We start from the raw sequence: 22,084 nt of genomic DNA on the forward strand, positions 1-22,084 counted from the left end.
TCAAGAAACAGATACATAATTATAAGCCCTGGTAGTACTTTGAAGAAGATATACTCAGAGTCCATAAAGAGGGACCTAAGCTAACTCTGGGTAGAGAGGAGGGTGGGACAAGGCAGGAAAGGCTAACCATGTTGAGCTAAGATCTGAGGAATGAATAGGTTTTCATTAAATAAGGTAGAGAAAGGGTGGAGGCGAGAGAAGAGTGTTCTAGACCGAAGTTCTCCAGAGGGAAGGTGCACAGGACCACAGGATGGCACACAACAGGCTTCAAAGGACAGGTGGCTGACCAAATAGAAACTACTAACCATTTTCTTCAGTCTCTTCTCTTCTCGTTTTTTCTCAAGCTGAGCCTCCTTTTCTTCTGCCTCCCTCTTCCGATGCTCCTCCTCTTGGGCCTTTAACTGGGCCTGATCAAGATTAGAATTTGTAAAAATCAGAACCCTCAATTTGTGTGGAAATAAGATCTTTTATGTTGAGGAAAGTCAAGTATCTACCACAGTGCTCACCCAGTCTCTGGAAGAAGCCTGCGCTTTGTGTTAAAAGTAGAAAGCCTGACCAGCAGGTGGTCAGTAGTGTAACCTAAATGTTTCTCCAAAAGAATTCTCTTCTACTTGGGAAGATGAGACTAAGCATGAATAAGACCATTAACTTTTCATTACAAAATGATTACTTTTTAGTTCTTATTTTCATTTATGAAATACTAAGTCCAAACTATATATAGCGTAAGAAAATTTTTTCTTCCGTTTCACCAAAAAACCCCAAAGCTGTTAGAACTATTTATTTTTTCTTAGTAGGTACAAAATTTACTTCTGGCAGTCCAGGTCAAAACTTTGGAAGATAAGAATTCCTCACCTTTGTAAACTTATCAGGTTGGACATTTACCTGTAACACATTAGTCTTGGTTATGTGTAAACCTCCTAAGTTGCCAGCTCCCAACAACTTTCATAATATTTCCTTCCTGCTATACTAATGATGCTGATGTTTTTTCCCTTCATTTTCCTAAAATTATCACAGAGTTCAGGCCGGGAGGCAGAAAGCCATATCCAAAGTTGGTGTTACACTATTGCCTTAACGGTCTTAAACAAGCTAGGTTTCATCTTTTAATAAAGACCTATACAAATCCTTTTTCTTGCCTCACTTTGCATTCTTGATTTATTACCAATTTCTCCTCTTCTTTTTTTTTCTTCCTCTCTGCCAAGATCCGCCTACGTTCAGCTCGCTGAACTGCTCTCTCTTCCATGGCTAGAAAATAGTAATGCAGATCCAATATAAAAAATATAAGGAATGCTGCAAAAGAAATGTCTCCATTTTATAGTAAAATTTAGTGTTATTGTTAAAAGTTTCCTTTTAAGTTGAATGTTCACAATCTCAGAAGTATATGTGTGTGCATAACATTTATATAAAAATATAATTACGGGCTTCCCTGGTGGTGCAGTGGTTAAGAGTCCGCCTGCCAATGCAGGGGGCACGTACAGGTTCGAGCCCTGCTCCACATGCCGTGGAGCAACTAGGCCCATGTGCCACAACTACTGAGCCTGCACTCTAGAGCCCACAAGCAACAACTACTGAGCCCGCGTGCCACAACTACTGAAGCCCATGCACCTGGAGCCCGTGCCCTGCAACAAGAGAAGCCACCACAATGAGAAGCCCGCGCACCACAACGAAGAGTAGCCCCCGCTCGCAGCAACTAGAGAAAGCCGTGCACAGCAACAAAGAACCAAAGCAGCCAAAATAAATAAACAAATAAATAAAATTTAAAAAATATATATATAATTACAAAAACTGTAGGTATACACACACACACACACACACGCCCTACAAGTTAAAGATCTACAATCCCATCCTCAGCAATGATGAACAATTTGCAGATTAATTATGTTTTTGTTCACATTTCTATTAGAATAACTGTTCACTAGTTTAAACAAGATAATCTGTCTTGATGATACTTTTAGTACGTGAAACCCAGAAACCAGAATTTTAATCTGATAATTCTTTTAATGAATGTAGAAAACTTTAATTACATCTAACAAATACTCTGAGAATAGAATCACTCCTCAGATCCCACTGAGTTTGCTACTTTTTCCTAAGTCACTATACATATGTCTGTATATGTAACAACAATGACAACAAACAAACTGAAGTTTGGGGTCATAATGATTACATTTTTAAACTAGCTTTAAGGCCTGGATATCCAGATGGACAGGAAATGGAATCGTACTAGGCATCTGAAGAACTGGCATCTGAATGAATTCAAGTGTCAGACTCCTGTTCTTGACAGTCTATTAAATATCCATCCAAAACAAGCAAATGTGCAAGATGGCTTGACAATACGACTCTGTCACCAGTTGGGGTTTCATAGGCAGGGGGGCATGGGTGGGAAGAGTATCAAGTTCTGCTCACCTAAGTCAGCCAATGGTTACTTTCGGTTCCTTGTGCTATGTTACAGAGAAGAAAATTTAATTCCAAGTTTCAAGAATTAATAAACAAAAAACTCGCCAGGCTATTTCTTACAGATATTAAGTGTCTGCTTTGCTGGAAAAAGAATAGTGGGGTTGGCACAGATGGCAGGAATGAGACTCTCTTTAAGGGGGCAGAAATAGACTAGAGGATTAAAGTGAGAGAGCCCCGAGAGGCAGAGTCTGTGGTAATATGGCCTTTTTCCATCTTTTCTAGAGCCAGTCATTAAAGACTACTTGAAAAGTAACCAGGTGTTCTAAAACATGCAAAGTCTTTGATCGGATAATAATTTTTTAAAAATAATCACACCAAACTGGGCATTTCCTGAGCATCCTCATTGGCGGACAAAGAGGGCATAAACTGCTGACCTGGAAGAGAGTCAAGGTAAAGATGGCTGATTTCTTCATTAACAGGAATGGACTTCAGGCACAGTGTCCTTCAGGTGACATCACTTCCTGTTAGGGCAGCAATCTTACCATAGATGAAAGATCAGATTTGCAAACCACAACGTAATTGTCAAAATGCCTACCACTTCATATAAACATATGTTCAGTGCATGACTAAGTACAGAGTCAAAACAACTGGCAGATTCACTAGGGGGGTTCTAAGGAATACTTCTATTCTCATAGTATGGTTTGGTTTAAATAATGATTTCTATGCACATCAAGAATGTTATTAAAATGTCTGGTTTGATTTGTAGAGACATGGATGGACCTAAAGACTGTCATACAGAGTGAAGTAAGTCAGAAAGAGAAAAACAAATATATACCAACGCATATATGTGGAATCTAGAAAAATGGTATAGATGAACCGGTTTGCAAGGCAGAAATAGAGACATGGATGTAGGGAACAAATGTATGGACACCAAGGGGGGAAAGCGGCAGGGAGTGTGATGAATTGGGAGATTGGGATTAACATATATACACTAATATGTATAAAATAGGTAACTAATAAGAACCTGCTGTATAGCACAGGGAACTCTACTTCACTCCACTGTACAGTAGAAACTAATACAACATCGTAAAACAACTATACCTCAATTAAAAAAATGTTTTTTTAAATGTCTGGTTTGTGGATTTCATTCTAAAAGCCTATCATCAAGGCACAACCCATTATAAAATGATGTAATAACTTGATGTGGATTGCTGTAAACTGATCAATATTTTAATGTTAACAAAGTACAGTGATAGGTGATCTTTATCAGGGTTTATTCTTAGCAGCTACATGGAATTTTTTATTTGTGTAATTGTCCCATTTCTAAAATCGCAATCCAAATTACAGAAAAATGCTTAAACCTTTCAGCAATGTTTTGTTTGTTTTTGTATTGGCTAGGAAGACTAGAAAGTTTGGCAAAAAGGGTAGGAAAAAGTCGTGGCATTCTCTGGTGTATCCACTTCTCATGTGTCTACCCATCTTAGACTTTGACTAGGTTCTGCCGAGTCTCAAAACCCAAGAGTTGCCAGGATTCAGTCCCAACACATTCTACTCCAAGAGGAAAGATAACCACAACCAAGGCCCCACCAAGACAGCCCTGCCTTTCAGTATGGGATGGGGTGCCATCAGCTGCCTTGGATTCCTTCTGGGTCCAGACAGAGAACTTCGGGAGTCACTTCTACTACCTTCAGTCCCAGGGGAAGCAACAGGTGACCTGCGGGGAAAAAAAAGGAACAGAATTCAGACCAATCACTAGCTTCATTCAAAGCCCTTGCACCTGAGGAACTCAACACCTTTTACAAACTTTAATTAATCCTCACTTTCTGAAATAACTATGTATTATTATACCCATTCAATAAATTGGTGTAATGAGGTGTGGAAAGGTCGAGTGATTGGCCTGAGTCTACAATGTGAGTCAGGCGCTCTGATTCCCATCCCAGTGCTTCAAATCAATACATCACCCACTTCTTATCCTACCATTTATCACACATACTGAGTATGTCACAAGCATGTCTAAAACCATCTTAAATAGCTTTTGAGAAATTTGGACTCTAATTCTAGGCTCAAAGATGTTTACTTTTATCTCAAACAACTACAGACTTAAGCTAGGTAACTGGCCATAACCAAGGGCTGCTCCATTTGGACCTGATATTGTCTGACCTTGTTCTCAGCCCTAAACATACTCAGAAATCCAGAAATTGAGTTAGAGCAAGTAAGCATTTTTCTCTTTTACTGGTATAGTACTGCTACAGTATAGACAGAGCTCCTCAGACAAAGGCAGCCACCATACAAATGCTAACTATATAACAGGATCCTTAGAGGCAGCCACTTGCCTTACATACGTTTTGGTACCTGTCACATACCAGTCACCACGCACGGGGCTTCTCTGCTTTGCGAGTGCACAGTAAAAGAAAAGGAGTAATTGTAGAGTCCGGATGCTGGGTAAAGTTCAGGAGCCTTTCGATCACAAAGTAAAAAACCCCAAATAAAGAGTCCAAAGAGTGTTCTGATACAATGGACATACTTTGGAAGCACCTGGCAGGTTCTTTTTCGTTCATCTTCTCCGGGGTTTGACGGTAGGCAGCTCTGTGTGTCAGCATGCCCTGCTGCCCGCCGAGCCTCTGCCAGGCGCTGGTTTTCCCTCAGCTCCAGAATTGTTTTCTGCTGTTCCTGAAGTTTCTTCTTCTGCTTTTCAATCAGCTGTTGCTGGAAGATGTGGCGGTTATGGAAATGACCCATGCACATAGGTTCTGCTTTCTGGCTGCTGGTTCTGAGCTTCTCTTTGTTGCCAGGCTGTTGGGAGGGCTCAGTGTCTAGGGCCTTGTGCGGTTTAGTGTCAGATGTATCCAGAGGGACATTCTGGAGGGGAACCTGCAAGATGTCCTTTGTTGGTCTTCCTAGGTGGGGGCTGGGCACATAACCATTGGTCCTCAAGGGAGGCTTTTCCCACAAAGAGGGGACAGCAGCCGCCTGAGAGAGAAGGAACGTGTGATAGCTCAGCTATTTAAAGGACTGTACTGGTGAGATCCAACTCTACCTGGTCAGCACTGTTCTGTTTAATGGCACAATTGCCCTGCACCCCAGCCAGAGCTGTCCTGTGCTTCTGGCCTGACCATCTCAGAAGCCACCAGCCTTAGCCCCGTGAGTCACTCTTAAAACGTGCCCTGCTGCTCACCACAGAAGCTGGTGGGAGAGTGGGTACAATCATACAAACCACTGCCATGGCCAGGATATGTGGAATCAGAAAAATGTGCTCTTAGAAATATCTAATTTGGATAGTTTGTTTGTGAATTAGGCATGATTACTCCAGATATATATTCCAGGAATTTAATCTGCATGAATTGACCCTGAATTTTGCAGGAAATTGAAAATATTGTGGCCAAGTATATACTGTTTCTCAAGAATGTTTGAAAACTAAGGAATAACTTTACAAATCAATAATAGCTCTTTAATAATAACAATAGCTCTTTATTTTTTAATTTTTATTTATTTATTTTTTACATCTTTATTGGAGTGTAATTGCTTTACAATGGTGTGTTAGTTTCTGCTTTATAACAAAGTGAATCAATTATACATATACATATGTTCCCATATCTCTTCCCTCTTGCGTCTCCCTCCCTCCCACCCTCCCTAACAATAGCTCTTTAATAAGAGCTCTTTCAATGTCTCTCTTGCCACCAGTAAATTAATCACAGGGTATCTATTTCAGGATCAAGGCCTAGATTAAAGCACACAGCTTTAATCCAGCTATTCCCAAACAATTTATTTATGGGAAATATTTGCAAGCCCACGATCACTGGGCAAATATCTGCATTATATAAGAATAATGCTATCTAATAATATTTTGTATTAGCATATGGCTTAATAGTTTTCAAAGCTTTATCACATAAATCTCATTTAACACACTGAGGTGTCATACTCAATTACAAATTCTATACAGATGGGAAAGATGCAGAATTCTTAATCAGAAAAATTTATCCTGGCTTAAATAATGTCACAGTTAAAATGTTTCTTCTAGAATAGTTTGATTCCATGCTCTAAGCTCTGATCAGTTTCTGATTCTGTCACCTGCAGTGGTGTAAGGAAAAAAAGTACTGTGAACTATCTTATTATCTTAGAAGCTTCTAGCTTCTAACAGGGCGCCATATTTGGGAACTCAAAGATATTTTTCAGAATGATGGAAATATTTTCCATAGACTCAGCCAAAGTGAAAGATGTGATATATGGAAACTCTGAAATGTTAAATATTTTAAAAAATATCTTTTATTTCAGAAATGTCAGTGGACATTTATTCATGAGAACACCTGCTTAGGCAATTTAGCATCAAGCAGGGTTTGTGTTTTAGGCCCTTTTAAACTTTGTGGTAATGATACATTATTAACCCAGCAAGACTGTAAAAGCCTTGAGTACAGCAACAAGATTTCTTTTGGATCATGGTAACTTTTTAAGGTGAAAATAAGAGAACGAAAGAAAATCTTAATGGTACAGACTGTACTTAATAGAACAGGACTGAACAGTCTGGATCAATTAGAGAAAATCACCTATTAGCTAACTGATAATTTCAAAAAATTTCAAGGTATAAGATATGGGTTTATGCGTTCCCGTGACTGTACAATTAATGAACATCTAACTATAGATTTTATATTGTCATTTGTTCATGTTACACTATATACTCTGGACAAGATCAGAATTTATCAGTAAACTATAGAGTCTATTATAGCCTTTTATTTTAATTTGCTCTATTTTTCACAATTTTATCTTTTCTTGATAAAATCTTTTGTCTTGACTTCAGAGATCTGGAGACATTTCTCTTGGGTCTAAATTATATATACATTTAGTAATTTTTCTGTTTTATGCAGGTAACAAAAGACTTTCTGCTGACATTTTCCGTTTGAAGATAATAGTGGAACTTTGTGAGGTAAAAGGTTCCACAGAACTATTGGGTGGAACCAATAAGATTCTCTTGGGTCTCAATGGAAACAAGATTATCTAACTGACATAAAGTTACATAAATTGCCTAGGGGAAGGGACCAAATAAGCATCCTCATGATCCCCCTTTGTTGAGACACTAAGCTTAAATTAAAACCAGCCTACTTGCTGGCAGTAATAACAATAATCACAATAAAAAGCAAGGCTGGGAATCATCCAAGTATTCAATTTAACTTCACACATTTGAGTTAAGTATTGATACTTAAAGGCATTATGTAGAAGGTGGCAGGGGAAGGGTTGGGGGAAGGATAGATTGGGAGTTTGAGATTGACATAAACACACTGCTATATTTAAATAGATAACCAACAAGGACCTACTGCATAGCACAGGGAACTCTGCTCAATATTTTGTAATAACCTAAATGGGAAAAGAATTTGAAAAAGAATCAATACATGTATAAATATAATCGAATCACTTTGCTGTACACCTGAAACTAACACAACATTGTTAATCAATGATACTCCAATATAAAATAAAACTTAAGAAAAAAGAAAATGAGTTAAATAGGTTTCCCTACAGATTAATAATTCTGAACTTAGAGCACAGAATTTAAAATAAATGTACAATGTAAAAGAATGAAATTAGAACACTCCCAAACACCACACACAAAAATAAACTCAAAATGGATTAAAGACCTAAATGTAAGGCCAGACACTATCAAACTCTTAGAGGAAAACATAGGCAGAACACTCTATGACATAAATCACAGCAAGATCCTTTTTGACCCACCTCATAGAGAAATGGAAATAAAAGCAAAAGTAAAAAAATGGGACCTAATGAAACTTAAAAGCTTTTGCACAGCAAAGGAAACCATAAACAAGGCGAAAAGACAACCCTCAGAATGGGTGAAAATATTTGCAAATGAAGCAACTGACAAAGGGTTAATCTCCAAAATTCACAAGCAGCTCATGCAGTTCAATATCAAAAAACCCAATCCAAAAATGGGCAGAAGACCTAAATAGACATTTCCCCAAAGAAGATATACAGATGGCCAACAACCACATGAAAGGATGCTCAACATCAGTAATCACTAGAGAAATGTAAATCAAAACTACAATGAGGTATCACCTCACACCAGACAGAATGGCCATCACCAAAAAATCTACAAGCAATAAGTGCTGGAGAGGGTGTAGAGAAAAGGGAACCCTCTTGCACTGTTGGTGGGTATGTAAATTGATACAGCTACTATGGAGAACAGTATGGAGGTTCCTTACAAAACTAAAAATAGAACTACCATATGCCCCAGCAACCCCACTACTGGGCATATACCCTGAGAAAACCATAATTCAAAAAGAGTCATGTACCACAATGTTCATTGCAGCTCTATTTACAATAGCCAGGACATGGAAGCAACCTAAGTGTCCATCGACAGATGAATGGATAAAGAAGATGTGGCACATATGTACAATGGAATATTACTCAGCCATAAAAAGAAACGAAATTGAGTTATTTGTAGTGAGGTGGATGGACGTACACACTGTCATACGAGTGAAGTAAGTCAGAAAGAGAAAAACAAATACCATATGCTAACACATATATATGGAATCTAAAAAAAAAAAGTGGTTCTGAAGAACCTAGGGGCAGCACAGGAATAAAGATGCAGACGTAGAGAATGGACTTGAGGACATGGGGAGGGGGAAGGGTAAGCTGGGACAAAGTGAAAGAGTGGCATGGACTTACATATACTATCAAATGTAAAATAGATAGCTAGTGGGAAGCAACCGCATAGCACAGGGAGATCAGCTCAGTGCTTTGTGACCACCTAGAGGGGTGGGATAGGGAGGGTGGGAGGGAGACGCAAGAGGGAAGAGTTATGGGGATATATGTATATGTATAGCTGATTCACTTTGTTATAAAGCAGAAACTAACACACCATTGTAAAGCAATTATACTCCAATAAAGATGTTAAAAAAATAAATAAAATAAATGTACAACTAGTAAAGTTATTTGCATTCATATATGACAGACAAATAATTAAAAACAAAATAAAACAAAACTTAACTGTATATAGTACCAAACACCATAAATAAACCAAAAAGACAAATAAAAACAATGAAAAAAACCTGCAGAATATATAATAATAAAAGCATCAATAGTCTTAAAAATATAAAGAGCTCCTATAAACAAGAAAAAGATATATATTCAAGGATAAAAATGGATAAAAGGTATCACTATTCATCTTTCTATACCCATTTTCAGATACATATATATGTAAATGGAAAATATAAAAAATGTTTAACCTCACTAGTAATAAAAAATGCAAATGTTGAAGCAATAGTAACACAAAAAATATTTTACTTGTCAACTTGGCAAAAATGATAAATATGTTATCAGGCAGGAAAACAGGTACTTCTTTGACACAACCTTCCTGGAAGGGCAATTTGGTAAAAGTCTTTAAAATATGCATTCTATTTTTAGGTATTTATCCTATGTAAAGCCTTATGGATGTGTGCAAAGACTTAGCTACTTGTTCACTGAAGCTCTGTTTATAATAGTGGCAAACTAGAAACAACTTAAATGTCCAGCAACAAAGAAGGAGGTATACAGTCTAGCTCGTGGTTCATGATAGAATTTCATGCAGCCATTAAAAAAGATGGCACAGAATGACAGTCCTTAACCAGGGGTTATTCATCAGGTTCACCCGTGGAACTTTAAAAAAAGTATGGTGCCCCACACCCAGAAATTCTGATTTAGTAGGTCTGATTCTATGTTATACTCTCAGTTGGGAACTACTGTTGCAGAAGTAGATTTAGTGACACAGAAAATTCTCGTTATATTGCAGAAAATAATTTTAGAAAAACAGATTACGTTATTATTAAGTAGAAAAATATATTCTCATCAAAGTGGGTATAGAGGGAACATATCTCACCATAATAAAAGCCATTTATGATATACCCATAGCCAATATAATACTCAATGGTGAAAAGCTGAAAGCCTTCCCAATAAATTCAGGAACAAGACAAGGACGCCCACTCTCACCACTTCTATTCAACACAGTATTGGAAGTCCAAGTCACAGCAATCAACAAGAAAGAGAAATAAAAGGTATCCAAATTGGAAGAGAAGAGGTAAAACTGTCACTATTTGCAGATGACATGATTCTCTATACAGGGAACAATAAAGACTCTACACAAAAACTATTAGAACTAACAAATGAATTCAGTAAGGGGACTTCCCTGGAGGTCCAGTAGTTAAAACTCCATGCTTCCACTGCAGGGGGCATGGGTTTGATCCCTGATTGGGGAACTAAGATCCTGCATGCCATGTAGCATGGCCAAAAAAAAAGGAATTCAGTATGGTAGCAGGATACAAGATTAACATACATAAATCTGTTGCATTTGTTAATACTAACAATGAAATATCAGAACGAGAAAGCAAAAAAGAAAATCCCATTTAAAATTACATCATATTGGCACAATACTGTAAATCAACTATAGTTCAGTAAATAAAATAAAGTTGTGTCCAAAAAAACCTAGGAATAAACTTAACCAAGGAAGTGAAAGACCTATACACTGAAAACTATAAAACACTGATAAAGGAAACTGAAGGTGATTCAAAGAAATGGAAAGATATCCCATGCTCTTGAATTGGAATAATTCATACTATTAAAATGGCCATACTGGGCTTCCCTGGTGGTGCAGTGGTTGAGAGTCCGCCTGCCGATGCAGGGGACACGTGTTCGTGCCCTGGTCCAGGAAGATCCCACATGCTGCGGAGCGGCTAGGCCCGTGAGCCATGGCTGCTGAGCCTGTGTGTCCAGAGCCTGTGCTCCACAACGGAAGAGGCCACAACAGTGAGAGGCCCGCGTACCACAAAAAAAAAAAAAAAAAAGGCCATACTACCCAAAGCTATCTACAGATTAAATGCAACCCCTATCAAAATACTCATGACATTTTCCACAGAACTATAACTAATAATCCTAAAATTTATACGGAATCTCAAAAGACCAGTATTGCCAAAGCAGTCCTGAAGAAAAAAAACAAAGCTGGAGGCATAACACTTCTAGACTTCAGACAATACTACAAAGCTACAGTAATCAAAACAGCATGGTACTGGCACAAAAACATACATACAGATCAATGGAACAGAATAGACAGCCCAGAAATAAACCCACACACCTACGGTCAATTAATCTATGACAAAAGAGGCAAGAATATACAATGGAGAAAAAAGTCTCTTCAGCAAGTGGCGCTGGGAAAGCTGGACAATCTCATGTAAATCAGTGAAATCAGAATATTCCTTCACACCATATACAAAAATAAACTCAAAATGGTTTAAAGACCTAAATATAAGACATGATATCATCAAACTCCTAGAAGAGAACATAGGCAAAACATTCTTAGACATAAATCATAGCAATATTATCTTAGATCAGGCTCCCAAAGCAAAAGAAATAAAAGCAAAAATAAACCTAATCAAACTACTAAAAAGCTTTTGCACAGCAAAGGAAACCATCCATAAAATGAAGAGACAACACACTGAATGGGAGAAAATATTTGCAAACAATGCAACTGACAAGGAGTTAATATCCAAAATATACAACAATGCATACACCTCAATATCAAAAAAGCAAACAACCCAATAAAGAAAATGGGCAGAAGACCTAAATAAACATTTTTCCGAAGACATACAGATGGCCAACAGGCACATGAAAAGATGCTCAGCATCACTAATTATTAGAGAAATGCAAATCAAAACCACAATGAGATATCACCTCACACTGGTCAGAGTAGCTATCATCAAAAAGTCCACAAATAATAAATGCTGGAGAGGGTGTGAAGAAAAGGGAATCCTTATACACTGTCAGTGGGAATGTAAATTGGTGCATCCACTATGGAAAACAGTACGGAGATTCCTTAAAAAAATAAAAATAGAGCTACCATACAGATCCAGCAATCCCACTCCTGGGCATACATCCAGAAAAAATGAAAACTCTAATTTGAAAAGATACATACACCTCAATGTTCATAGCAGTACTATTTACAATAGCCAAGACATGGAAACAACCCAAGTGCCTATCAACAGACGACTGGTTTAAGAAGATGTGGTGTATATATATACAGTGGACTATTACTCAGCCATAAAAAAGAATGAAATATTGCCATTTGCAGCAACATGGATGGGCCTAGATAATATCATGCTAACTGAAGTAAATCAAACAGAGAAAGACAAATATTATGTGACATCACTTATGTGTGGAATCTAAAAAATAATACAGATGAATGTATATACAAAACTGAAATAGAGTCACAGACATAGAAAACAGACTTATGGTTACCAAAGGGAAAAGGGAAGGGGGAGAGATAAATTAGGAGTATGGGATTAACAGATACAAATTACTGTATATAAAACAGATAAGCAACAAGGATTTACTGTATAGCACAGGGAACTATATGCAATATCTTGTAATAACCTATAATGGAAAATAATCTGAAAAATATATATATATAACTGAATCACTTGTGCTGTATACCTGAAACTAACACAATATTGGAAATCAACTGTATTTCAACTAAAAAAAAAGGAAGAAAAAATACATGGCCTTGGGCTTCCCTGGTGGCACAGTGGTTGAGAGTCCGCCTGCCGATGCGGGGGACACGGGTTCGTGCCCCGGTCCGGGAAGATCCCACATGCTGCAGAGCGGCTGGGCCCGTGAGCCATGGCCACTGAGCCTGCGCATCCAGAGCCTGTGCTCCGCAACAGGAGAGGCCACAACAGTGAGAGGCCCGCATACCGCAAAAGAAAAAAACAAAAAAACATGACCTTCCTTTTCCTGTATTATGACAGATTAGATATCCTCAATGACTTGACTGAAGAAAATTTAAAAGCTAAATACAACATTAAAGAGAAAAATCTGCATATGCCTGAATAGAGAAAAGACAAGATGGCTATACTTCAATATGTGGTTATTTATTGGTGGTTATCTCTAAATGATAGAATTATTGCCTACTTTTCTTTTTCCTCTGTCATTTTCTCCTGCCAAATTGCTACAATTAATACATATGATTCTTCTTATTAGGAAAATAAAAACTTAAACATTCCCGTCTTATAAGTCACAAGCTCATTTAGAAAGGAAATGCCTGACAATCAAATAAGAGGTGTTCAAGAGTTGTAAACAATGCTTTATATATCTGTTCCTGAAAGAGTCTTTCGCTTAGTTGTTTTAAATTCCCTGTCTATATTACGTCTTTACCAAGTTTCAACTATACCAGTCTGTATGTGATTATAAAAGAGGATTCAGTTCAAGAAAATCAACACTGACTGAAAGATAAACTTTGTGCACTGTAGCAGCTCTCATCTTTTAGATAGCCCAGGCCACGCAACCTGACAACAGCTAACACACCCCAGGCTATACAAGTATAAAGCTCAAAAGCAGGAAGACTAAGCAAAGGAAAAGCAACTTACCTCTCCATTTCTAGGTGGATCCTCCATGGCTGTTGCCTCCTCAAGTAGACTGATGCTTGATGACACGTTTGCACTGAGTTTCCCTAGTGATGCTGCCTTCAGCAGCTCATTCATTTTCTTCCTAGTTTCCTCCTTTGTAACAGCCAGCTCTCTGTTTTGGATCTCTGCACGATGCCAGTGCTGCCATTCTGTAAAATGGTGTCGGAGAACTTGTTTCCGGTTATAGTCAGTGGCCAGTTGTTGTTTTCTAAGAAACAAAGCACTTCCATTAAAAAAAAAGAAGCCATTTACTGCTTTTTGGTTGACAATAGAAATGAAATACAAGTCCAAAGGAGTCTCAGAAATGCTCCATTTTAGCTCCAGCTTATTCTTTTATTTAAGCTCAAAGGAATCATTTTATAAAGCTCCCCAAGGCAAAGGGTCTGCTCATAGAAGTCATTGGCACCTCAAGGCACTGCTTCAGAAGAGTGACTGTTCTGTTCTATCACATCACAAAGGCATATTAAATTTTCTGATTACGATAAAATAGTTTCTGAGAGCTTTTGGAGGTAAAGGAGCAGAAAGAATAGGTATTCAAATAACTGCTTTTAAAAAGTATGCATACATGAGGGAGATATTCAGCTATACTTGCAAATCTAAGGAAGACAAGAGGTTTGGGAGAAAAAGAAAGGAACGAAACTTAACAAGTGAATTGTCAATAATTAAGTATAAGACTTATAAAAATCAACATGAAATTATGAGGGTGGATCTTGTGAAAGAAGGACTTGGTCAGGGAAAGGCTCTCTATAGAGAAGGTCTCATTTACCAAAGCCATAAACTGAGTGAATGAAGAACTGCTTTGTGAAGACACTTGTTGAACATTAGAAACGTGTGAAGGGCATACACAAGGCACTTGCTCTCAGAGAACTCACTCAGAGTCTAGTAGGGGGTCTGATTCACTCTCTTCCTAAGGAGGAGCTCCTTTTGATTCCTGGAAACTTCATGATGTTAGGGGATGTGCCTGAGTGGAGTTGGGAACTGCCAGCTACATTCCCCTCCCAAAGGGACTCTCCATTAGGAGACATGTTTGTGGTAGCCAGTTGAGGATTCAAGTGTAGAGCTTTCTGAGATCAATCTACAAGTGGATGATTATTGTCTCTGAAGAAGTGAGCTGGAGAGCTTGGAACTTATGTCGCAACCGGGGTCAGTTTTGAGGTTTAAGATCTGATTGTTTAGATACCTACATGATTTTATCTTGTAAAGATGACTGGAATAAGGTCTCTACAACACTATTTGCATATCCATTTCTGTTAAACATAAATAATGTTTAACCCACCTCATGGACTTTTTGGGGTCATATCAAAAAAATCGTAACATTTTAAGCCAATGAGTCAGAAGAACATTTCTACAGTTCTTAAATGCTTAAGTGACTTTTAAACCTTTTTTGACTGCCACCTAAAGAAAAAAGTGTCACACTATGACTTCAAAATAAGTTGATGTGTGTACATGTGCATGAAACAAAAGTATATATAATTGAAACAAAGGTTCCACCAAACGATATTCACCCTTACTACCAGAGGTGTACTCCAATGTTTCTTTTCTAATCTTTCCTATTTTTTAAAAAATATGCCTCATCTTGAGCCTGATTTTAGGACCCATTAATGAGTTAAAACCCTTAGCTTGAAATACTGCTCTAGAGTCACAGAATTTAACATTATGTCGGAGAAGTTGGGTGAAACAACCAATTAGTGAGAGTAGTGTTGACTGAAATAATAGAATTCAGGGTAAATGCTAACAGCAATTCTGCCAAGAGCATATTTCATTATATATAATTGCTTCTTTCTAATGCAATGATAGATAATAAATATGACTGACTGATGGTTTTTATAATAAAAATACAATATAGGTGGTAATAAACATCTATATATAATATTTTACTTTGATGAAAAAAAGAAAGTATCTGAGACTGAATAACCTTGAAATAAAAATTTTAAAAGAAATAAGAATAATAAATCAGGTAGCAACACAGGGTAAGAACAAAGCTCCAAAAATATCAATGTCTAAATAGTGAAACAAACAAAACACCTGATGGCATTTTACTCAAGTAAGTGGAAATCATGTATTTCCACAGACTAGAAGACATATGTTGCTCTGTCTGATTAATGTAAAATTTGATTTACATCAATCTGCTTAGGAAGGAGGAGTGTGAAATTTACCTGATGAGTTAATTTCATGTTTTTACAGCATAAACAGCCAAAAGCCACACTGGAGTTCTGACTGTCAAGGAGAGGGTTATTTGGACAGTATGAAAAGGCAAAAAGAAAAATATTTCTGGTAAATATAACAAAAAGACTAAACAGTAAAAAAAAAGGTGGGTTAAAAACTGCGTGTTAATTATTGTGTTTAGAGCCCTCTCTATCATGATCATGCAGGAGATTTGAAGATGTACTTAAGATATCTATGTTCATGGGAAGGGTAAGAACACAGAAGTTAGGGATCCAGAGACAAGACTGGTTGTACTCTTGCTCGCTTGCAGTTCACTTCAGCAGAGTGACAATATTGCAGATAAGTCCATTTCTATACTTTTATTTTAAAGAATGGATGCACTTATAAAGTTATTTATTTTATTTATTTATTTTTGGCTGCGTTGGGTCTTCGTTGCTGCACACGGGCTTTCTCTAATTGCCGCGAGCGGGGGCTGCTCTTCACTGCGGTGCGCAGGCTTCTTACTGCGGTGGCTTCTCCTGTTGCAGAGCACGGGCTCTAGGCACGCAGGCTTCAGTAGTTGCAGCACGCAGTCTCAGTAGTTGTGGCGCACGGGCTTAGCTGCTCTGTGACATGTGGGATCTTCACGGATCAGTGCTCAAACCCACGTCCCCTGCACTGGCAGGCGGACTCCCAACCACTGCGCCACCAGGGAAGTCCCCATTTCTATACTTTTTAAATGATGACACGAAAAACACAAATATTTCTGAAAGTGAAAAATCACTTAAATTTCTTAAAAGCTTAGTCAGATGTGATTTACTTGGGCATGCTAACCCAAAGAAATGGTTCCACAGTTCCCAGATAATCATAAAATGAAGGACAGAGTTTCTTTATGGAAAACATCCTATCCCAATATGTTTCCAAGCTGAAATCAGGGAATTTCTGGCAAGGGTCTATAAACTGATCATTATAATTATACAACTGCATGCAGAGAAAGACTGTCTCTAAAGAACTAAGAATATAAGATATATAGGTTTAAATAGGAATTTAAATATGAACCAGGATGCTTAGAATCAACACCTCAAATGATACTCAGTTATTGATGCACATTCTAAAACACAGTAGTCAGAAGAACACCAACTAGATATAGGACACTGGGCAAGCAGCTGAAAGTATCTAAATTCCTCCTCAAAGATGGTGTCACTCTAACAACAACAACAAGCCCTATACTGCCTATCCTACAGGATTTTGTTTTTAAAGATGTAATTAAATTTTAAAAAGAACCTGAAAATATAGAACAAATTCACATGTAAGGTAGTAACACTATCTTAGGACAAGACTACTAGATATCTAAAAAGTGTCTTGAATTTTTTAAAGGGAAATGAGAAATGACAAATAAATAACCACATACTACTGATCTGATTGAGTGCTGAAATCTGAACAGAACATAAAAATAGCAATGATGCAAACAGCTGCATTTGGGACAGGCAGGTTCAGCAGGAATAGGAATGCATAAGCTAATGCATTCAGAAATGCACCAGGCAGCCCCCCAGGGAAAATGTGGAAGATAACACAGTTCTGTTTTAAAGAGCTTTAAAGTGAGCCAGTCAATGCAAGTCTGGTCCTCCTGCCTCTCTGGCAGATACCAGGAGCTTTATCAGCTTCAGATGCCATGCAATTTCTAGCCTCTCAACTGGATACCCAGGTGAGCACGGAGGGAAGGGCAATGGACCATGACTAACAGAGGTGCTCCATACATGGCTGCCCTAACACACGCTGAAATCAGGAGTGCTGGGAATGGGGAATATCTGGCAGTCTCTTTTCAATTCAGTCTCCCCACCCCTAGGCTAGCCTGGCGGGTTCACCCCAGCCTGTTCCCACACAAGCTGCACATGTGCTGGTTTACCAGTTTTCCCCTAAACTGAAAAGTGCTCTCTTCCACTTAGCCACGATCTGTCTCTCTCAGAAGATGGGACCAAAGAGTTTCTATTTTTAAAAAGCTGCTTGGGGGATTGTAATGCATGATAGCCAAGTCTATGTCACTCCTAAGTTTTTATATTATTGTGCCTTCTGTTGCAATTATTTTTAGTATTTGGGTAAATTTTTAACTTCTTCACTTAGACTGAAAACTCCTAGAAGGCAGGAGTACCCCTGCTGGTACTTAAGAAAGAGTCTAGGGACTTCCCTGGCAGTCCAGTGGTTAAGACCCCACACTCCCAATGCAGGGGACCCGGGTTCAATCCCTGGTCGGGGAACTAAGATCCCGCATGCTTCATGGCATGGCCAAAAAAAGTCTAGTACGCAGTAAGCATCAGTAAAGCTGACTGACGGAATATATGCTATCAAACAGAATAAATGAATGAGTGAATGAATGAATGCCATGGTTTAAGGGACATCATAGGGCCAATTTTTCTACTGGCCTGCCACTGCACCTTCAAATCCCCATCATTTACATTTTGGGCACTGTTTCCAGACAATGCCTATTAACGTATAAGTTTCCTGGGAGGGATAACATCAGTTGAGGAGTACAGAGACAGAGCATGAGGGGATAGAGGGACACAGGGAAGAGATAAAAGCCTGTTCCAGGAAAGGCCCAAAGTATTTGGTACTGAGTACCAAGGCTCAGGAAGGGTGGGTAGAGGATGTTGAAACAAATCCTGCTTCTTCCCAATTTGTCTAGGGCTGGCTGTAAATTGAGAGAAGAAGGGAGAGAGGAGGAATGAAAGATCTGGAGCCAACTTTCAGAAGTGAATATGCTAAAGAATTTAAAAATACAATTCAAATTCCCATACCACCATGTCCAAGGGTCTAATTTAGCATGTATACCAGAATTTTCTTGTATTGCCTGAGTGACTGAATCCTTAGTTAGAGTTTGGGAATATTTGTTAATGTTGCAATTGTATTACAATATTGTATTGAAATTTTATAACACCATTACCATAACTACTTTTAAAAGAAAAGAGATGGACAAAAATTCCTATTAGGGAAAGCAAGGTACATTTTTTAGAAGAAATAAATGGATGACCTTGGAGTGGAGTGAGACTCTGAGCACAGGCTCAGTAAGAAAATATGGTGGCTGGACTTCCCTGATGGCGCAGCGGTTAAGAATCCGCCTGCTAATGCAGGGGACATGGGTTCAAGCCCTGGTCTGGGAAGATCCCACATGCCGCGGAGCAACTAAGCCTGTGCGCCACAACTACTGAGCCTGCGCTCTAGAGCCCGCGAGCCACAACTACTGAAGCCCATGTGCCTAGAGCCCATGCTCTGCAACAAGAGAAGCCACTGCAATGAGAAGCCTGCACACCGCAATGATGAGTAGCCCCCGCTCACCGCAACTAGAGAGAGCCCGCGCGCAGCAACGAAGACTCAACGCAGCCAAAAATAAATAAATAAATTTATAAAAAAGAAAATATGGTGGCTAAATCATGAATGAGAAGAAGCGAGGGATCTGTTGTTGCTCCAAAGAGAAAGTGGGAAGAACAAAAAGGAAAGAAGGCAAAGAAAGAAGCCCAAAAGGCTGGGCCCTGCATAGCCAGTAAGAGGAAAGCCTAAGTGGCAAAAACAAATGCGGATTCAAGAGCTGGAGGCTAAGGACACAGCTGACATCTGAGAAACAGACACAGCAAATGATTTCCATGTCCAGGTGGATGGGCCAAAGAACCACCTATGTCTTGTCAATCTGGTAAGAGTTTAGTTGCTACAATGAGTAACCCATCTACAATAAATGCGCTCTATCCCTCGATCTCACTATTTAGAAAAAAGTGCTTGAAAATGTTATGGAGTTAAATTGCAGGAGAGGAAGCAACTGAGCTCTTCATTCATCCACTAACTCACCTATTATTCAACAATTATGTATTTGGTGTACACAGAGGAACTGGGAGAGACTCCGATGAGCACGGTAAAGAGGGTCCTGGCTCTTCTGACACCCCCGATCCCACTGACATTTCTTGGTTTCTGCTTGTATTGATAGTAGCTACCTTGGAGCTTTTCTCTCCACCTCTATTATTCCAACCTTCTTTGAACAAAATCACCTAACAATTTCCTAAAACAATCTCTAGAACAAAGAACAACATGCAGAGAGCCTGGGATCTGTAGGAAAGCAGCATGAAGGACAGTTTGTATCTAATAGCTCCTTTCTTATATGTTTCTAGCATAACCTGTTATTTGTTCATTATTGCTCTTGTTTTACATCTATAATCATCTGAAGTCAACTGCAATATAACTGAAAAACATGACTGTCTTAGGGAGCCATCACCTACACGCTATTTAACTAGGAGCAGCATGTTATAGGAAAAAGCATCTGACTCAGCATCGAAAGGACCAGGCTCTAGTCCTGGACTGGCTGCTCGTAACTTTATGACTTGAGACAGTTGTTTATCCTTTTTGTGCCTTACTTTTATCATCCGTAAAATGAGGGGCTGGATTAGACGCTCCTTGAGGTGCTTTCCTACTCTAAGAACTTTTTGCTCTAAAGTTTTATAGTAAAAAAAATTATTATAAGTTAAATATTTTCTAACTCTGACAGTTAAAATAATGTAGCACCCATTCTGAACATTTAAAAATAGACACTTGAAAATAATTCACAGATATGAGACAAGAAGTTCTAAGAGGATCTTTAAAAAAAATTGGCACATAATGCTATTATGAAATCCCCATTTAGTGCTTTTATATTTAAATAGTTTAATTGGAATGGAATCTGAAGTTCTTCAGATTTTTCTTCTACAAGTTTCTTCTGGCATGTAAATTTCATAGACCACTTTTACCTTTAACATCTTAGTTGCCACTCCCTCTATGCCCTCACTCATGATGCTTCCCCTTTCCAACACCTCCAGTTTCTCTTCTTTATCCAACAAATCCAGCTTTGAGTAAGTTATCATCCCAATTCCCTGGATCAATCACTAGGTCCTGAAAATTTAGACATAAATTGTGAAAGAGCTTTTTTTTTTTCCCCACTGAAGATTTCCCCCAGCATAGTGTAGGAAAGGAAAACTGTCTAGGTCACCCTCCTGCCTAAAAACCTTCAGGAATTCACCTTTATTTACCTAAGAACGCCTAAACTCCCTGCCCTAGCATTTAAGGCCTTCCACAAGTTGATGAACTTGACAACCACATGCTTGATGATTTCCAGCCACACGTAATGCCATTATCTCATCTCCCTCTTTCTACCTAGGAATATCCTACTTACTGTTCAGAGCCCAGCAAGACCCATCTTCCTGATAAAGCCTTTCCGGACACTCTGTAGGAGCCTCCCCAGTTACTTCCCTCTACTAAGTTCTCAGCAGCAGAAGGAGATGCATTACAAAGTTTATAATGTTAATCCATACCTGTACTGTTTCTAGATCTCGTTTTCCCCACAAAACTGAGTTCTTTGAGGACAAGGGGCCATGTGTCAGGCTCCTAAGTATTCTCCCCAGGGCCTGATGCTGTCACAGGAATGCACAACTCCAGGGGGCGCCATTCCCTTCTACATGACGATACTTTCACATACCATTCATCCAATTTTTCACCCAGAAGGAATAACAGAGTTGCTCGTAGAAAAGTGATTAAACGTAAGACCGTGAACTGCTCCCTCCAGCTCCCCCAACCAATAAACAAATGGCTCCTTCTACATCTATGATTTCGGTTCAAGAATGCAAAGTTGACCTTGGAAATGAAAAGAAGAAAATGTATTTGATTTTAGGATGAAGGAACAAAGAAAGTTTTATTTGAAGGCAAATTCTGTGTCATTCACAAGCCTAAGAGGGAGCTGATATAAAGGTGTCCAAAACCTCTAAAGAAGGTGTGGGGGAAGGGAGAAATCACCTTTGCCAGGCCTGCCTTCCCCCATGAATGTTCCCTGTCTCCCTAATTAACATTCCATGTGCAGACAGTGATTTCTCTCAATGAGAATTACTACCGCATAAGCCAAATTCTGTCTTCTAAATTGTAAGATGGTCCAGAGTGCAATGATACTACATCAAAGGATAAGGGAAAAAGCATAATACTTGCTTCCTTTGAAATAGGAAAGCATGTACATTGGTATATTTTAATCAAAATTTTTTTTTCGCTTAAATTTTCCATTACAATTTTCTAGTTTGGGATGTAACAGAGAAAAACAGTGATTATCATATATTATA

General features: G+C 38.6%; 1 protein-coding gene across 4 annotated transcripts in view; it reads right to left on the reverse strand.

The window, feature by feature from the left end:
• Positions 1-22,084, reverse strand: part of CCDC191 (coiled-coil domain containing 191) — a 101,275-nt gene that overhangs the window by 36,779 nt on the left and 42,412 nt on the right. For all 4 annotated transcript variants that reach the window (XM_027105015.1, XM_027105034.1, XM_027105025.1 and 1 more), the window contains 5 exons: positions 13,785-14,031; positions 4,916-5,361; positions 3,993-4,105; positions 1,160-1,242; positions 306-407 (listed from right to left, as the gene is read on the reverse strand). In XM_027105015.1, the coding sequence (XP_026960816.1) occupies positions 306-407; positions 1,160-1,242; positions 3,993-4,105; positions 4,916-5,361; positions 13,785-14,031 (991 nt within the window). The remainder of the gene's footprint in view (positions 1-305; positions 408-1,159; positions 1,243-3,992; positions 4,106-4,915; positions 5,362-13,784; positions 14,032-22,084) is intronic.

Source organism: Aethalodelphis obliquidens, unplaced genomic scaffold (assembly GCF_003676395.1).
Source record: "Aethalodelphis obliquidens isolate GAN/ISIS:26980383/991018 unplaced genomic scaffold, ASM367639v1 scaffold1, whole genome shotgun sequence".
NCBI classification, from domain to species: Eukaryota; Metazoa; Chordata; class Mammalia; order Artiodactyla; family Delphinidae; genus Aethalodelphis; species Aethalodelphis obliquidens.